Source organism: Tinamus guttatus, unplaced genomic scaffold (assembly GCF_059628265.1).
Source record: "Tinamus guttatus ecotype Peru unplaced genomic scaffold, ASM5962826v1 Tinamus_guttatus_pri_ptg000367l, whole genome shotgun sequence".
Classification (NCBI taxonomy): Eukaryota; Metazoa; Chordata; class Aves; order Tinamiformes; family Tinamidae; genus Tinamus; species Tinamus guttatus.
Genome location: NW_028288901.1, coordinates 716,644 through 735,799, shown reverse-complemented (window position 1 = coordinate 735,799; position 19,156 = coordinate 716,644). Strand labels below are relative to the sequence as shown.

The 19,156-nt window shown below is 46.9% G+C and overlaps 1 protein-coding gene across 1 annotated transcript in view; it reads right to left on the bottom strand.

Moving 5' to 3' along the window:
- Nucleotides 1–2,619: 2,619 nt before the first annotated feature.
- Nucleotides 2,620–19,156, bottom strand: part of CFAP61 (cilia and flagella associated protein 61) — an 82,816-nt gene continuing 66,279 nt past the window's right edge. Inside the window, 5 exon segments of the mRNA XM_088530338.1 lie at nt 2,620–2,706; nt 2,708–2,819; nt 12,909–13,114; nt 14,937–15,028; nt 15,828–16,155. Of these exon segments, the coding sequence (XP_088386464.1) occupies nt 2,620–2,706; nt 2,708–2,819; nt 12,909–13,114; nt 14,937–15,028; nt 15,828–16,155 (825 nt within the window).

The following is a 19,156-nucleotide window of genomic DNA, read 5'->3' as shown; positions in this document are numbered from 1 at the left end:
CGCCGCCCCCCCCCCCCGCCGCGCGCCGCGCACGTGCCCGCCCTTTGTGCGCCCGCCCGGCGCGCGCCGCGCGGGGGGAGCGCGGGCGGCGACACGCGCCGCGGGGCCGGCGGTGGCGGCGGCGGGAGCCGCGCGGGAACTCGGCGCGGAAACGGGAAACTTTTATTAGTGCCGCTGCTGCCGGCGCGCGGCCCCGCCGCTCCCGCCGTTGGGTTTTACCGTTGCTGGTTCAGCCGTTAGGTAACGGCGCGGAATAGGTGCCTATGGGCGGGGGGGACCGAGGGAAGAGCCCAACCTGTTCCCCCCCTCCACCACCCCCCCTCTAAGGGGACCGCGCAGCGACACTGCGCGTTACGGCCCGCGCCAGCTGGAGAGAAAGAGAGGGGAAAAAAAAGGATGAAAAAAACACACACAAAAAAAAAACAATAAAAAAGCGGCGCGGGGGGCGGATAAGTCCCGGGGCGGGGCGGCCGTTGCGGCGGGCGCCGCTATTACCATACAGCTGCGCCCCCCGCCCCCCCGCGCGGGCACGCGCCGCGCGCCCCGCCCCGCCGCCCGGGGGCGCCCCCGCCCGCAGCTGCCGGGTCAGGGCCGCGCGCGCCCCCGCGCCCTCCCCCCCCCCCCCCCCCCCGCGCCGTCTGTCCGTCCGTCCGTCCGCGCGCGCCGGGACAATCGCGGCCTCACGGGCCATCTGTTGAGCGCGCGGGCGCGCGCGGCAGCCGCGCGTAGGCGGGCAGGTGGCGGCCGTGCGCGCGCAGGTAGCCGCGCGCGCTGCCCTCCGCGCGCCGCGCGAAGCCCGCGGCCGCCAGGTGCGCGTCCAGGAGCCGCCGCGGCGCCGCCGCCGCCGCGCCCGCCTCGGCGCAGCGCAGCAGCAGCTGCCGCGGGTCGGTGCCGTCCACCTGTGGGGCGACAAGAGGGGTGAGGGCGGCGGCGGCGCCTCCCGCGCGGCTCCAGCCCCGTGCGCCGCAGCCCGGCGCTCCTTTAGCTCCCCCGTTTTGCCCCTCTTTCGAGCAGCCGAAGCCGGCCCGTTGGTGCCTTTGGAGGACAAGTGCCTTTTCCAGGAACCTCCTCGTGCCGCCCCGCGGCAGCGCCTCGGCGGCCCCCACGGGGCTCAAGTGAACGCGAGGGTGAAGGTGCCGAGCGTGGGGCCTCCCCTTGGAGCACCCGGGGCCAAGGTGTTGGGCAGAGGCAGCGCTGGGGCAGAAAGCCCAACGTGCAGGTGACACAGAGCCCCCCGACCAGCCGTGACGCCCTTCCCGGTGCCTCCTACGTGTTCTGTGCTTACTTAGATGTTATCCCTAAGCATATGAGACCAAATTCCATTTTTCACGAGGCTGGTAAACAGAGCTGTCTGCTTTCTCCACGTTTGCATGCACAGCTGCTGGGTCGTCTCTTTGAGATGCGTGTTTTTTTTTTCCCCCTCGTTCTTACATTTCGCTCCTGGTTTGTGTGCCTAAACGCACCGCAGCGTCAGCCACGGGGAACAAGGCACTCGGCTCCATATTTCAATACAGCCCAGCTCAAGCTCTATTGAAATACTCAAATATTCTAATGGCAATAATATATTCTGGAGAGGCACGTGCAACATTTAGTTAATCCAAAGGTAGAATCGCCATGAAGGAAAGCAGCATAAAAACGCACAGAAGTAGTGGCCAAGTGGTGGTGGGATCCAGGTGTGGTAACGTATGTTCACATGAGCCACCCTGACTTACAGAGGGGTTTTCAGCAAGTTCAGCAAGACTATTTCTGTGTGCCAGGGCTGCTGCCACTGGAAAAGTGTGAGCGAGTGAGTCTGTCCTGCCATTTGCAGGACACCAACTCCCCTTCCTGCCTTTTCACGTCTGTGAAGCACAGCAGAGTGATGGCAGGGAACAAAACAGCAAAACAACCCACTCCATATCAGGCCTCTCATCCTGCCCAGAATTTCATTTTGTGGCCTTTCATAAACGTCTTTCAGGAGCACCTAGAATAAAACTGCAGCGAGGCGCCGTCTATACCCTGCCAACAGGAGGAAAACCTCATCCCGCCGTGTGTGCCGGGCGCTGGGGCAGCTCCGGCTGTGACACACGGTGGCACGCGGCCGCGCTGGCCGCACTAATGAGGCTCCCTGCGCCACCCCTTTCCATCCCCTCGTCGCCTGTTCTGTTTCCTACACTGCCAAAATCTGCCATATAGGGGCCGCCACGCTGGGTTTCCATACAAAAACAAAAGCCACGGCGGCATGAGGAGAGATACAGCGAATTGGTCCCACGTAGTGAGTTGGAAGTATCCAGAGTCAGGCTGTGACTCTGCTTTAGATCAGGCAGAAACTCGTATTTCGGGGAGGAGGGTCTTAAAAATGTTAGGAACCTGCTGCAGTCAGTGCTGAAACATTAAAAAAAAAAAAGGGATAATGCATAAGCTTACAGACTTTGCTTAGGAGTTGCACTAAACTGCACACGTAATGCAAAAATGCTCTGTAAGGAAAAGTGACTGAGCTACAAATTCTGCTGGCAAATATAAAGAGCTGCAAAAATAGCAGAACTGCTGAAACACATGCTGAAACAGGAACCATATGCTGAACTCGGTGAAATCCCTCTGTTTGGTCTAAAATGTGTTCAAGCTTCCCCAAGACAACGGCTAAACCGAAATGCAAAGCTTCAGGGGAAAGATGGGAAAAGAAACCAAAGTGAACAACGCTAACATATTACCCAAATAATACAGTGCCCTCTCCAGTCATTTTTCTTACCTTGCTCGACATGAGGATTTGCCGCACTTCAGTCTTCAGATCAATAAACCGATCGTGATAGATGGCCAGGCACCAAGGCTCCCTGAAGTAGCTGGTTAAAAAAGAAGAAATTTAGTTATCTTGTGAACCTCTCATTAACCACTAATAAAGTATTTACCTGCTTTTTTTGCCTTTATAAATTACAGTTCTGGACCCATCACGATCGTTTGTTCATAAAATGCCTCCCGTAACAGCATGGTCAATCAATTCTTTTAATGGATGTTCCTGATGTACAGCCAGCTCCAGTAATTACATTTAAAGTGGCTTAATTCAGAGCTGTGGCAAGACCCAGTGAAGAATCCTGATTTTATCAGAATTTAAAAGCCTGAAGACCTGCAAAGAACGGTGTCTCCATTATCTGTCCTCATTTGAGAAAAGCAGATTGCAGGATTAACTGAACTGCTGCATAAACAAATTAAATTTGTGTAGACAATGACACAAATGTTGTTCATCATTAAGGTTTCTGGATTAATAATGGCCAGAAAAACAGGCCACCCCCGTGCTGCAGTATGTCCTGGCCCTCGCGCGCTGACGCCAAACGAGCCGCCTCTGGGGCAGCTCTCGCAAACTTGGCGCTGTCTTTCCGGTGCCAGTTCTGCTCCTCTACAACGAGGAAGGGGTTTTTTGGTCCCTCACCCGCTGCTGCTCCGTGTGCGGCGCATCCGTCCCGGCCCTGTCCAAGCCCAGAGCCTGCGAGCGCGGTCCCAGGACGGGTAACACCCGTTACTTGGATGCTAGAAATATTAGGAAGGACGAGCTCGTGTCTAGGTGTTGTTATTTAAGTACCTACCTAGCTATAGGATGTACTGAGAGCTAGAAAACGACATTGCCCAAACACTTAGAGCAAATTTCAGTTCCAAAAAAAAAAACCACCAGCCCAAGCCTTTAACTTCACGTTGGTGCTCGATACCAAAGCAGGGAGACGTGCGGGGAGGTGATTACATCCCAGAAAACACAAAGTTAATTAAAAACCTTGTACTTTACTGATATGCCCTGCTAAAAGCCATCTTCCCCTGGCCAAACGTTCTGTCTTTTCGAGCTGGCATCTTAGTTTTGATTATGACTCGGGCAGATTTCATCTCTCAATCGGGGCACCTTAATTCAGTTTTTCGCCCGCCTCGCTGCGATGCTGTGAGCATGAGCCGTGTTCATGCAGTGCTCCAGAGGGTACCCCGGCTGCCGTGACCAGCGTGGCCAATAGTTGTTGGTGTCAGTGTTCCCAAGTGGAGCTTAAAGCCTCCTGTTTGTCACCGGTTTGCAGTATTATATGCAAATAAAATGCCCTCGCTCGGGGAAGGGAAACGCCTGTATTTTCCAGTCAGTGAGGCAAGAGGAGCTCTCGGTGAGCAAACATTTACTGCCACGTTTCCTTCGCTTCCCTTCGCCCAAAGAGCCGCAAGCATCAAAGACAATTTAAAGGCACAAACAGCCACCTCCTTTGCTGGCTCTGCATTTTTATCTACCTGTTTTTTAGACAAAGTCGCCTTCCCAGCGGAGTACACGGTGCTTTGGAGAGAGCGGATCTGTGCACGGCGGCTCCGGGGAAGGTCAGTAATGGGAAGGACAGGGAAGCCAAACCAACAGGTTGACTTTTGGGGGCTCATCCTGAACCCGGTCCCCTGCCGGCAGACTCTTCTCTCCGCACAGGCAGCGTTTGGGGTGAAACGGCCTCCTTTGGAGGACAGCAGCCGACACCGCTTTGTTGCTAGGAGGCTGTTCTCACCTCTCAGTCACAAACAATATTTAAAGTCTGTTCTGCCTCATTTGCCGTGTGCAGCCTGCGCTGCATGAAAGGGGAGAAGGAGGACAATGTTTCCTGGCATCCTGCACAAAAGAAATTTTGTCTTTCCCTTAACACACCGTTAAATCAACCAGGGCGAAGCTGGCCGTGGTGAGCAAACAAAACCAGAATGTGCAAGGAAACACAAGGAATTTCCATCTCTAATTTTTCTGCATGCGGCGCAGCTCTTCGCTCTGCTTATTCCAGAGAAGAGCAATTTTGCCTACGTGAGAGCTAGTCCTGAAGCTGCAGCAGTTTCCTGGCGCAGGAACCCAAAATTCTGCAGTTTGGGTTTCCCTTCGTGGAAATGAAACAAGACGGAGCCTGAATAATTTACATTCTATCATATCATTTCATGTCACATGTGCTTTAAGAGCAAAAGAGTTGCTATTAAAAAAAGTCACGAACCAAAACAGTAGGACAAACATAGATGAAGCCGAAGGAACTGGCTTGCTGGTAAGATTGACTTGCAGTTGCTGAACAGTGAAACAAATGCTGAATAACCAGGATGGTTGGAGCAAGAGAGATGCTTCACTCCTTCCTCTGTGACCTACGCACTGAGCACCTATAGGTCCATGCGTTTTAGGTGCCTCTGTCAAATTCATAATCTGGGACTGCAGCTGCTCTGACCTAATGGTTAGTGAAATCAGAAGACTCTAATGGACACAGAATCTGGCTCTGTGATTTATCTTATCGGGAAGATTTGCAAAATAATGATATGCCACCCTAATTTAGAGGCTGACATTTCTCTCGCACTTTTTCAACAGAGATAAATGAACCACAGAGCTTATTTATTACTTTTAACAGGTCCATGACCAAACCAGCAAGGTCTTTTATTTGAAAAACAACCCATCTCACATCTGAGGTGTATGAAGCCCCCCTGTCTGCAGCTGCAAAGACAAAACGTAGCTCAGCGTAGCTCATCCTGTAGTCGCTTAAGGCTGGTTATCCATCTTGAGCGACAAGTCATTTGTATTCTGTATTTTTAATTTTAAATGTAACATTTCCAGGTCATAAAGCTTCACGATCTCTGGGCCCCATTAGAAAATGAATTTAAGGAACACTTGCTTCACGTTGAAATACTGCGGTTCTTTCCTATCCTAGGTATCCCAGAGAGAGGCTCTTGGATATTTCAGCACCAGCATTTCATAAAGTTTATGTGTTTCACTAAGCAGGAGCTGTCCTTGACAGCCTGCTGATCCTTGCTAAACTTTTTAAACTTTCTAAACTCCACACTCTTTGAAATGGGGATAAATTTTTTGCTGCCTGCTGTTTGTACATGAAAACTGTATCTGGCCCCGAAGCAAAGTTTATTGCATTTTTTCACATAATACTACAGCACCTGTAATGCGTTATGAAAAACAATTAAAAGGAAATTAAATCTGACTCACACCGCCAATAAACACACCGTGTGGAGTGCTGCAATTGCTTTTCTACAATTACTTGTTTATTAATTCACAGAGCTCAGTCATTCATAATGGTTTTCATAATTATTAATGGGAATCAGCAAGGTTTGACTGCAGATTAATACGGTAAGATTCAGGTGCCCATCCTTTCCATACTAATTTGCACATGGAGTTTCTTAGTATCCCAGCTCCTCATTAGCAAGTTAGCTGTTCCTTAAAATCTACAGTAATAAATATATGACATCTAAAGCCACCTAAAGGGGTCTGTCATTGACACTGGTTTGTTAGGCAAGTACAGCTCTGCCTTGGGGTTAGCATTTAATTCCAGTAGGAAAAAAGAGGGAAAAGCTGTCAGTGCTTTAGTATCCCTTCCAGCGTTCCTTTTCCCTTATTCTGGCTCTCTTTTCATAAAACGCACGTGATTTTTCCTCTAAATAGACTGTAAGTTGTAGAGTGGCATTAGTCCTCTTCAGCATATTCACTACCTGCCTTTCCTACTTCATGTTCTTCCCACCTGTGGGACGTCTCCCTGCTGCTGCCGTGGGGCTGTGCCCCACACACCAGAGCCTCCAGGTTTTCCTTTTCATGAACCGTCACTCTCAGTTGTTGAAAATCTGGCCTAAAGCTCTCCTTTATATAGCTGTTGTTTAAATAAACTCTGATTATCCAGACTGTAAATCATCTTAAATTCACATCTTTATATATATAGTCCTTCTAAAAATAATATTTAAAAATTGAAGTTTGCATTTTTCCCCCTGCATTTCTCTCTGTTATATAGTGAGATTCATTAAAACTGTCATTAAACAATCCAGAAGGGTGTTTCTGCTTAAACTCTCATAAAATGACATTGATTATTTAATCACTGTTCGCTCAGTGCAAACAGCACTCTGACGTGTGAGTTGAATACAAGTAGCAAAGTCAAAGCGATCACTTTAAAGGCAGTGTTATTTATATTGATTAAAACTATTTTGAGCACTTAGCCTGCATCACTAATAAAAAAAGATCTAACGTGCGTGTAAATGTGAGCACATGGAGAGAACAGCTACGGATGCTCCCAGGGACATCAGCCAGTTTTACTGTTTCTGGTGGGATTTTCCAACGCATCTTGGTGACCAGGAGTTCGGCTCCCTTCGGGCATCTCTTTTTGGGAGCCCTGTGTCCTTCCCATCGTTTTCTTCTCATTTTTTATTTAAGGAAAGATAGTCCTTGTCTTAACTGAACTCGCTCAGAGTGTGAGGGTGCTGTCAGCATCTCAGCACGTACCTGAACATCAGAGGCTGAGGCTGCACTGCTAGGTCGCGCAGACCGCCAGGAGCGACTCCACATCCCCTCTGTGTGTTCCAGGCTTTTTATTCTGATTTTTCTCACTCTAAGCCCCCTGTAGCCTGCTCTCCTGGAGCTGGGGCGTTCCTGAAGTGTGTCTTGCAGTTTGGTTTCTTCTAAAAGACACCCCGAGATCGCTCCCCCATGCAAAGCGAAGCACCGCGGGCTAACAGCGCCTTGACTGATGCTTGCAGAGCGCGAGCTCAGCACGTGGGTGCAAGAAGAGCCGTGAGAAGGAGCTGGTTGAGCAACACAAAATTCCCCAGGGTGGCTGAAAAACTGACTGGCACGAGTGGAGTATTTTAGAGGCTGGTGGGCCAGAGCTTTACAGCATCTGTCAGCAAATTTGCTCGTCATGAAGCTGAATGAAGCGCGTGCGACGCGCGGCTCCCTCGTAGTCACGCGTGATGCCAGCAGCACTCGCTTGGTTGCCGAGTATCGGGAGACCCCTCTAGTTATGGACCTTGAGCTCCGGGTGCTGCCGAGGGAGATTCCAGGGCTCTGTGGACACCTCCCATAACTTGGCAATGGCCTCAGTCAGCCGGACTGCCGCTGGACACGCACGGGTGTCGCTTGCCAAGCCACACTGAGCACATTCCTCTCTTGTGGAGGACTGTGAAGCACCAGTGGCCACCAACAAACCCATGAGCTTTCAAATAAAATAAGAAAATATAAGAAATATTTTTGAGCTGTTTCCCTCACCCGGTCTTTACCTGCTGCTGTGGCAACGGAGGGAATTTGGAAGCTCTCTGGAAGCACCAGAGAGCTCCGAGAGCACTGAAGGAGTGAGCTGTAGGCAACACTTTGCACTGACCTTACTGGAATTGGCTTTCTTTTCCCTTGAAGAGAAGCCTTTCCTGACACTCTTGGGAGAGCAAACTTCAGTTAAGACTTCTTAATATGCAACCTTAGGAGAAATGAGCTCAGTAAAAAATACAAAAATCCTTTCCTGAGGTGGATACTAGCCTAGAAAATGCCATTAAATGTCCAGGTGACGTAACAGGCCGGTGTACATAATCTTTAGCTTTAGGGTGATGTGTTTTTCTATCCTATATTCTTGACTACTCTGACGTTGTTCCTAATTAATTAATAGCTGTCATTGGGATGGCAGCTAAGGCAGGTGAGCATTTTGAGGAGCCTCTGCTTTAACTGGATGCTTCTCAAGTTGCACCAAAACTTCATTGGAAAAGAAGTCCTCAGTAACTGGCTGCTGAAGGAGGAGGAAAGTAATGGAATTTAGAACTGATGAGTTCCAGCACATGTAGTGCTGACTGCTTTAACTGTAAAAACAAAACGCATTGCTCCAATAGAAAAAAACAAAAAAGATATCAAAAGCATCTGAGGCTTTTACTGGGCAGTGGAAGTGCTGTGGCAGAGGACTATTTAGCACAGTAAAAGCTTGCAGTACATTCAGACTGAAGCTGGTGCTTTTGTAACCGAGTGATGGTGGAAATAGATGATTTTATGTCAGATGTTTTTCGATTACTGCCTGCTAAGATCATAAATTTATGAACTTACTAAAGTCTTGGAATAATTTGATCCATATGACAAGTGCAGTCACATTCTCAAGGCCAGAGCTCCCTTGGGATGAGAGGTCCCCACCATTTCTCAGGGGGTTTGGATGGCTGCAGGTGCAACCCTCCCCTCTCCCCGCATGGAGGATGTGGAAGGCAGAGGCCCCTGCAGAGCCAAAGCACCAACATGTTCCCCGAGACCAGTGAGGAGCTTCCCACACCCCGGCGAGGGGGATGGACCCCAACAACCTGCCTGGCTTCCTACATGGAACGAATTTACAGCAGGGGGGAGAGAAAGGGCGAGCGCAACATTTTCATTTTCAACTTGGTTGTGGGCCGAGTTCTGCAGCTTTTAATCGTGCTGAACTCATAGGAAAGTCACTGTAATTCTACTCTCAACAAAAGGAAATGTGATTTGTCTTCTTAGTGTCACTGGATGCAGTTTAATGCACACAACTCTGCAAGTTGGCAGAGTCCGGAGGGCCCGTTGCTCGTGCTAATTTGAAAGCAGCATTGCCACATTATGGTCAGGAAATGCAGTACCATGGGGTTAACCCCTAGCCTTTACACTGAACACAAATCAGCGAGGAAACCCATTGCTAGGTGCAGTGTCTAATTATTTAAAAGATAATTTGCATGCGGCACAGAGATAAATTAGCTCCCAGGTGACAGCTGCTCCGCTGCGTCCATTCCTGGAACTCGATGTCCTGCTGGGAAATCTAAATGCAGACCAAAAAAGATTAAAACGTTGGCTTTCTTGCCTTAGAGGAGGGCCTGCCCCGGGACAGAAGCATAAAGAAGGGGTGAGGGGAGTGAATGTTTCAAACCAGCAGGTCTAGCAGCTTAACTAACATTTCCTCAGTCTACAGTTTCTTTTCACTAAGGGCTCTTTACATCTTGCTGGAAGATCCTACAAGTGGATGCAGGTGTCATGTGTGCTAGTTTGAAAGGACTTTTTATTTTACGGTCAAAAAGAGAAATTCAGTCCCATCAGCCTTGCGTTCAAGCAGCAATCGTGAAATCGTAAATGTGAACTTTATTTTAGGTGTTTTTAAGTGCTTTTAGCTTTGCAAATATTAACCACTCGTAGGTGGGCTTTCCGTGTTGTTCACCACAGGCTGGATGTCCTGACGTTTTTTCCGTATTTTGTTAATTGCAAAAGGAGTGTTGCAGAGCTGACCAGCCCAAATTTAGAAAGATGAGACTTCAGTCACACTGTGTGTGCAGCTGTAATTCAGTCCCATAGTGGTTTGTGTGTAATTATGATGTATAATAATCAGCAACACCAAAAATACAGAGGGCTGTGGTGGCTTTATGGTCATATTATCATGCATGAATTCTCTCTACAGGAATGAAACAGGAGATGGAAGTAAAATACTGTTTGTCTCCTCAACTTCTTGTTACCAGCCAATGTATCAGAAGATAAAATTACTTTAGAGTTAAGAGAAGGTACAAACTGACCTAAAGATAAGGCATGAAGAAGATGATAAAATAGCCAGATAAGGACAACATAGCAACTGAAATTCAGGAATTTTGCCCCAGACTTACAGAGGTGAGATAAAATAGGAAGGCAGAAGATGAATGAGAACATCCAACTGTACAGGAAATAGAAGTCCCAAATCAGTTCATCATCACTAACTAAGAAATGCTCAGGAGATGTAATGAGGACCTAATGAGCGATGTCCTCTGTGCTGCATAGGAGCAATCCTGGGCAGACCACTTGGACACCCGGGTTGTGAGGATGCGATGTGAGAGGACCTCTGACCTTGCAAACCTTCAACCCTGGCAAGGTGCTAGGAGCTTCAGCCACCAAATAACCACAGATTACTAAGGCCAATTTAGATAGAACCTGTCTTCTGCAGAAGCTGATGACTTCCCCAGCGAGTATATGTGTTGGGATAGGATAAAGCTGCCCTTCCCAGTCCTATTGCATTGACTGGCCCAATTCATCCTATTAATGGATCATCACTGGGATCTTCATCCCTCTGGAGATTTTAGAAACCACTATGCTTGTTTAAAACTTGACCTCACTTGTAGTCCCCCGATCAGCTTGTGCACCGTGCGAGGATCCCCACACGACAGCCAGCGAGGCTAATACATTCCTAACTGCCCTCCTGACAAAATCTGCTGCCCGTTTACAAAGTTTGTAGCAGAAGACCTGACCAAATCCATTAAAAACAGCCTCTTTTATTTTCATCTGATAGAACACACTACGATGGCACTGACCAATTTTGCAGCAGTTTGAATATCGATGTCCATTAAGCAGTAATTGCATAAAGGCATTTGAAGTACTACTTTTTTTTTTAAAGCACATATTCTCCCCTGTCCTCCCCAAACCAGGCCAACAATAATTAACACTTCCATGATTTTTTCTAAGGGTCTGTGCCCTTAGATGAGGAAATGAAAACTCAACGGCTGATTTTCACCACCGTGGCTGGTGGAATTGCCCCGTCATTGCTGTAAAGTAACGGCCTCTGATGGTGCTGCCCTCACCCTCCTGCACGGCTGCGACCGCATTTGAGTCGCAGGCAGAGTGAGTTAGTGCACGTGCCATCCAAAGGAGGCCACGGAACTGGCTGGGTAACTGAAGACACCGTGGAAAAGCCTCATGACACCTTGCTGCCATTTGAATAGTGAGGGTTTTTTCCAGTGCTCAAAATGTATTAGCTGAGCAGGGTTAGCTGTGACAGTGCTCGAAAATTATCTGCCAGGTTAGCCCATCTCATAAAACCTCCTTCAGTTTCTACTTAACACTCATTAGCAATATACTGCTTATGTGAGCTTGGCATTTGCTGGGTGCCACTCCTCTACTGTGAAACAAACCAACATTTCCTATAAATCAGCCTCTGTCTCTGTTGTGGACATAATTCACAAGCTTTACATGCCTCTCCACAGCTGCTCTCATGGAGCACAAGCTGCAAGGAAGCATTTTGGTGCAAGAGACCTTTAAACCTTTAAGCAGTTGACATTTGGGTCCATCTTGGTCTTCTTGTACAAGATGAGAATCAAAAATAGAAGCGCTGTACTCTGTAACATTTATAATGAGGAGACACTGTAGGAGGAGAACTGCAGAAGACATCAGACTTGGAAAAGATGCATATCAACATTTGGTGAAGTCCTCGATCCTCTGCAGGAGACTTCACGTTTGGAGACACCCACTGAAAAGCCTGAATACCCTGGACCAAAGGGCATCCTTTACATCAAACTTTAACTTGAAAGTGCTGTATACAAAAAATAGCTCCATGAATCAGCTGTGCACCACCTACCCTAACTTCATACTGATGTGGCTCAAATTATTCCTTCGTGAATTATTGTCATTATTACATTTGCTATCAGTGCTTCATATTCAAAAAGGCTAGAGTGGCCCCTCCAAAGCTCCACTCAGAGCTATCTAAGTAATACTATTTAATCTGAAAATTTTATCTTTTGTTTCTGCATTGGCTTTCTGTCTCACAACCAATTTATGCAAGGCAGTACTTTGCCTCTCTGTTTGTGATAAGGTAGGTTCCTAAGCCACTCCTTGTGAGGGATTTTGTTAACTGGAAACAAAATAATTTGCAGCAGCCGGTGCTTCTTTACCTGCTAGTTCAATTGCCATCTCCAAGAATTCTGCCATGTACAGGGAACTCGGGACTTTTTTGCCAAGCCTGACCTTAAAAATACTTATTTTCACTCAGGCATAAGAAATAAAACAAACTGGAGGTATTTTTTTTATCACCATATAAGCAGGTACTCTGGTCAGTGTGACTATTATCATACTTGATTTAAATCTCACTAGAAACCTGTGGCTTAAAAATTTCATTTCAGATCACTAGAATTTTTAAACATGAATTCTGAATATGAATCTTCATCGAAAAAGACCCTTCAAACAGCCTGATGACTTAAACTACCTAAAGAGTGGAAGGAAAAGTTATGAAGCTACTGGAATGTGCTGTCCAATGAAAGCTGGTGAAGCAAACCCCTGCTGCATCTCCAAATAAATCTGAGATGGAGCTCGGTGAGGAAGGTCTTCAGAGATTGCGTTAAAGTGTAATAAAATAACAAATAAATAAAGCGTAATAAAAAACCCCTCCAATTCTGCTCGAATGTGGCTTTTAAGCACAGCATTGAGCTCCTACCTGTAAAGGTCTGTAATCAGCTTTTGGTTCCAGCGGGCACAGAGGTCGTTCAGCAGCCGCTCATGCTGTCCGTACAGGCAGATGTAGTTGGAGGCAGGAAGAGGTTCCTTTGAAAAGCAGGTGATGGCCTCCACCATGCTGTATTCGTTGATATGGATCCTGAAATAATCCCCATTTCTCGCCTCTCCGGTTATAATCTCCATCCCCTGGAAGAGAAAACATAGGGAAGGCTGTGAAAATGGAGTGGACAGCTGACCTGGCTTACATACAGGATCAGGTGAGGTTTCCATGCTGCTGTTTACCAGTTCTCAAAATCTGCATGTTTTTCGTTTTCATTTTTTTTTTCCTTTTAGCTAAGACTGTCCCTTCCTGGTAGCCTGATTTATACAGCAAGGCACTTTGCCATGGTTTGGGCGCACAGGCATGGTTTGCACCTCAGTTACCAGCACCGAGGTGCAAAGGTTCATGTGTTACATGCGTGAGCTTTTCCCATCGTCTCTGCTGCTGCAATTCCGGCCCTCATCCTAAAATGCAAGAGACAAGACCTCAGCCTAAGGTCAAAGTCCTTAAGATTAGGGGAGCAGTACTGCTTTTTTACCCGTGGTGCATCTGCCCCCAACATGCCCACACGAAGACAGAGGTTTTGCCCCGTGAGCTGCCGTGCCTCGTGCTGGAGCCCACGCTGCTCTCCGCTCTGCCCCGTGGCCGGCGTGGTCTCAGGCACAACCACCCACTTCCCATGTGCTCTTTTCCCCTTGCAAACTGAGTATCCCTCTGCACAGCACCTCCCTCTTACTAATTTGCTGGCTGCTGCTGGAACACGAACATGGCTATTAATAAAAGAGTAATGATGCTGATGCTCCAACTGCAGCGTTTAGTTTCAGCTGGTTAAATCAATCAATTGCTCAATGGAAGGTAAAAATACAGCAAGGTGTTTTAAACCTCCCATTGCAGTGGGGTGAGCAAAAGCTGTTTTATAAAGCTGTGTTTGTGCTCCTTGTCTATATATTTTTTAAAAACTGTTGCTAGGCTACAGTAACCTTTGCTATTTCCGTGTCTCTCAGTAATACACTTCACTGACTTCTCTTACATCTTCCTTAGGAAATTCTTTTAGGATTTACATGGAGTTTCTGGAGTGGCTCTAGAAACGTTCCCTGATGCCTCCTCTGAAAAGCTGCCAGGAAACAGCCAGCGAAGGTGCAGCGAGAGGCTTCTAATCATGCGCTAGCAACGTGCATGAGAAAGCCTGGCTCCCCTCTCACCTGAGGTGCTTTCTGCTTCCCAGCGTGTCCTGCCGAGGACAGCCCTTCCAGGACTACAAAGTCAGGAAAACAGGTGAGTTGTGCTTTGATTTGTTCTTCCTAAAGTCTGGATTCCTTTTTAAATGATCCCTCTTTCTACAGATCCCTACTATCTGAGTTTTAAAGTCAACACTGAAGTAGTCTTTTAAAACCCCCTTTATATCATCTGTGGGAATTAGTTTGGTGCAGAAATCCCGGAGGAAAAAGCTGTAATCTATATGAAACAGGAGTGTGACTCGGCATACTGTCTTCTCTGGCTTGCAAATCTTCTTGTTCCACAATTTCTCTCTTGTGAGAGAAGCCTTTCCCCAGTGTGCCAGGGAGGATCATCCCATCAGCTAGGATTCATGGTTGCAGAATTAGTTTCTTTTCTGCTAACAAAGGACAGAGCACCCTTTCCAGAATATATTCTTGAAGTAAGAACTGAAGTAAACAGTTTGGTCAGCCGTAGCTTTTATCTTATGTATACTATATTTATAGCATGCCAGCAAATTTACAATTAAATTACATTAAATACATAGAGATTTGCTTTAACACAGTTTGTTCCATTCCAGAGTGCTGCTGTGTCCCAGCTCAGAAGGTCTCTATGCACCTGCTTACCTGCACCCCTCATCAAGATGTATTTTGAGATTTGTGATACTTATGTATCTACCTTCGTGATGCTCTGAGTAAGAATGTTGCTCCAAATTGAGGACAAAACAAAGGAAAGGTAAATCATGTCACTTACATAATTAGGCTGTGCACGTCGTATGTCCAAGTGTATAGGGATTTCTGGTTTGCAAACATGCAAGTAATGATAACCTCCAGGAAAAACACCTCCTGCCATAAAATTAAAAGATTATGGTTATTCAGTCATAAAAGGAAAGGAAAATAAAGTATTTGCTTATCCTTCTTCCACCATAATCATGTATTTATTGGCCAAATTACTCTTTAAACAGGAAAGAAATATTTTTTTTTAATTTTTTTTTAGTGGAGTCATGTTCTAAGGTTGTGTTTTGGGTGCTTTTGTTTGTTCGTTTTTACACATTTATATTATAGTGGTGCAGTAGCCACATAGCAAAAAGTTCTCATCATGGCTCTGTAATCACCATAAATTTGGAATAAAGATACTGGAATCACTCCATGTTCACAGCAGTATAAATGAGAAAACAACTTGGTCCATTATTAGCAAAAATCTAAGATACAAGCTTATTTTTTGCAAATGCTGGACAATACTACAGAGCTAAAGAAAGCTGAAGAGCGGTGCATGTTCTGCACAATATGGAAGTCTCGCAAACCCTTCATCCTGCCAATCTGAGATATCATGGAGTAGATAGCCTGGATCATTTTCTGGATACTGCTATTCCTCTCACTTGAACATAAGCCAGCACAGAGATAAAAAAAAAAAATTAGATATCTTGATCAGGGTGATTTCAAGGGGAAATACATCCTCCCCTTAACACAAGCAGAATCATTCCCCAGTGTCACCTAGAAACACTCTCAAACAGTCCCCACTGACCATTAGGGAGCTCTAGTGACTCTGGATGGCCACTTAGGTGAGGTGAACTTACCTTTACCATGGATCAGCAAAAATACTGAAGAGGGTGTGAAAGTGGGGCAGGACTCCACTTGGACGTACCTTTAACAACACAGCCCTTGTACATGGGGATGAGTCTATCCACATCTTTCTGCGGCTCCAAAAGGGGCTCAAGGGTTGGATCGAGGAGTTCCAGCATGGACACAGCAAGGTGGAAGCCAATCTCTTTGGAATTGAAGTTGCTGTGAGTCCACTCATTTGCAAAGTATTTGTTGGAGAACTTGGTTAAGGGACCTGCGGCCCTGATGCTGACGTCATTCGTTTGGAAATTAGTGTTGATCACAAGTCTTCCATCGTAGACGAGACAAGCATCATTAATTGCCTTGAAGGTTTCGTAATCCACCGTCCTATCGGCAAAGCTAAAAAATGTCTAAAAAAGATGTCAGGAAGTGTAGGTTATTACACATTAATTACCGTCTGGTTTCATAAATAAAAAACTCATTCTGAATGAGTTCATTCAGAATAAAAATGAATAACATTCAGAATAAAAATGAATAGCATTCATACTGAATGCTATTTATTTTACAAACAAGAACATGAAATACCACATGATTTTATATACACAGATATATTCTACTGGTCCCATATTTATAACTATTAAATACTAAACTAGGCTCGTCTACTTCTGGTAAATTACATTAATTTTATTTTAATAACCCTAACAGTAGTATCTCAGATAGCCCAAGTGGACATGCATATTTTCTGTGTTAGTACATGTAAATGAAATCGACTGGAATTCTTTAAAAAGTTGCTTTTTTTCTTTTGAATGCTTAAGCCAAATTGAAAAATTAAGTAATGGAAAAGTATAATGAACTTCGCATTTTAGCAGACTAGCTCTGTCTTACAAATAATTTTGAACTGCTGTACCTAACTGTTCACCAGTAGACTATGGTACGCGGACAACCAGAGTTGGAGCATTTAGTTAAATGATAGGAAATTTGAATCGTCAACAGGAGACGTTGTCCTTAGTCAGAGTGCAGAGACAGAACTTAATCCAGGAAGCCAGGGAGGCCAAGAGATCTGTGAGGGTTATAAAAGGACCAAATATTTCCATGAAAACGAAAAGCATTTGGATTTATTGTACTTGCTGGCAACTTAAGTTTTGGGAAGAAAGGTCAAGCTTTGTCAAGGTTGCTCTTGGTGCTCTTTGTTCACTACCTTGTCTGTAAGGGATTTGAGAGAGGCAAAAGCCCACGTGAAATCTGGACCCCGAAATGTGTTCGGGTAGGAAAGGAGTGTGTCCTCAGGTCAAGGTGAGATAAGGACCATGAAGCCCTTATGCCACCTGGAGATGACTCAGTTCTGAGCTATTAGAGATGACGAGCAGGTTGGTAAGGATGACTCGTTTCAGCCCAGAGCTGGAGGGCCCCAAGCACGTAGCGATCCCTGCCCTGTATCCACTGCTCTCTCCATTTTAGACAAGAGAAGTGGGAGAGATTCCCAGTGTAAACCAGAAAATGGCATCTTGACCTAGCAGAAAAAGCAGAACTCAGTGCCACAGTCCTAAACCAGCCTATGCAGGGCAAAGAAAACCAATCCTGCCTAAAAATTGGGCCTTAGGAGCCTTTTAGCTGAATTGCATCATGGAACGAAACCCAAGTAGAGCCTTAATTTATTTTTGTGCCTGTCTCCACATATAGTAAATCTTAGGACTTGCATTAGTGGTGAAGAAGATTTGCTTTCTGCTGTCAGTTTAGCACTTCTCTGGTATTGAGAAAGATTTCAAGCAGTTGCAAAGCACAAGCATTTCTATTCTCCTAAACCTAAGTGTGAGCACAGACCAACTGCTGGGCTCAGCACCTGAGAACAGCATTGGGGGCCTCAGCTAAAATGGAGAACAAGATCCCCAGAGTAGAGAGAAATAGGAATGGAGACTGGAGACATTCAGATAACAAAGGCGAGACTGAGATACCCTTTACACAAAATCAGGTGGTCTGCAAAGGACAGCTCTGCAGAGGAAGCAGATGAAGACTGCTGCTACTGCGTTGCTACCATGCATTTTGCCAAGCTTCAGGCCCTTTATAAGGAGCCTTCCCCTTAATCAACGCCCTTGGTTGCCAGAGGAATTCGGGCCACCACATAGCCCTGGTCAGGCTGTTCTGTGCATCAGCACGTCCCCGCGCGCTGCCTGCCCCGGGCAGGACCTCACTGCCGAGCAGGTGGCCGGGGACGACTGCCACGCCAGCCCGGGAGCCATCTGTCAGCCCTGGAGGGCAAGGAGGGAGGGGGACGGCTGCTTTAGGGAAAGAGGAGATTTTCTCCCGTTGTTTTCAGCCTGCAGGACTGGGGCAAATTAAGGCCCCCCTAGAAGCATAAAACAGCAGTTGATATTGGCTCAAATCCACCTCCCCGCCCCAGCTCTTGCCATGATGCTGCTCCCTGCACCCTCTGCTCCCCTGTGCCGAGCTTCTCCGTGTAGGTGGCTCTCCATCCGCACGGAGCGGGATGCCCCAGGAGACAGCCGGATGGCTGGACTGCTCTGGGAGAAGACACAGCCCCTCGCACGAGCAGCCAGGGCTCCTTCCTCTTCTTGGAGACGGGAGAAGAGGGATGGCGAGAGGGAAGGGGCGTAACCCTGGGAAGGGTGGACCCTGGGCCAAAGAGGGGAATGATGAGGAAATGCGGCCACCAGCAGAATGATGAAGGTCACACAGATGACGTGATGGAGGAAGAGGAAGGTTGCTTAGGGGATGAGGATGATGAGCATTGAGTCGTAAGAACAAGAACCGTATTAGTATTTTTGCGGAAGAGTGATAACAGTAGAGGGATTTCAAGGAAAGAGGAGAGAAAATGAGAAGTTGCATAAGAGGAGAGCAAGGAATCAAGAGTTCGGGGAGAACGAAAAGTTCAGAGCTCTGGGCTTAAGTCTGGTCTCAGGACTCCTGTTAGGTCTTGAGATAAGGGGGCCAAAAAGAGAACCAAGCCAGCTGTGGGATAAAATTGCTCTATTCCCCTCCACCAGGAAAGATTTAGGTATCTGTAGACTAAAATGAAAAGGGTTGGGACTGTGCTGGGTGGAGCACATGGTCCTTCCACCAGAGTCACCACGCGGAAGGAGTGGGCACACAGAGAGGATGCTCTGAGATGCCTCCTCCGCACAGAGGCAGCAGCTACTGCACGTGTTTGAGTAATAACAGCATCTCCAGAGTGATCTGGAGGACAAATCAAGAGTATTTGCCATTCCTCAGCAAACAACTACTTGCGAGGCGGCTGACTTAAGCATATTTTAATCCAAATCAGCCAGGGAATCAACAATGGTTTTATTTGGATTAAAAACAAAACAAAACAAAAATCCCCCAATCCTTCAGATTAACAAGTGAACGTTCAATCTTCCAGATGCAACAAGAAAATGGATGAAGCAGCGGGGGATT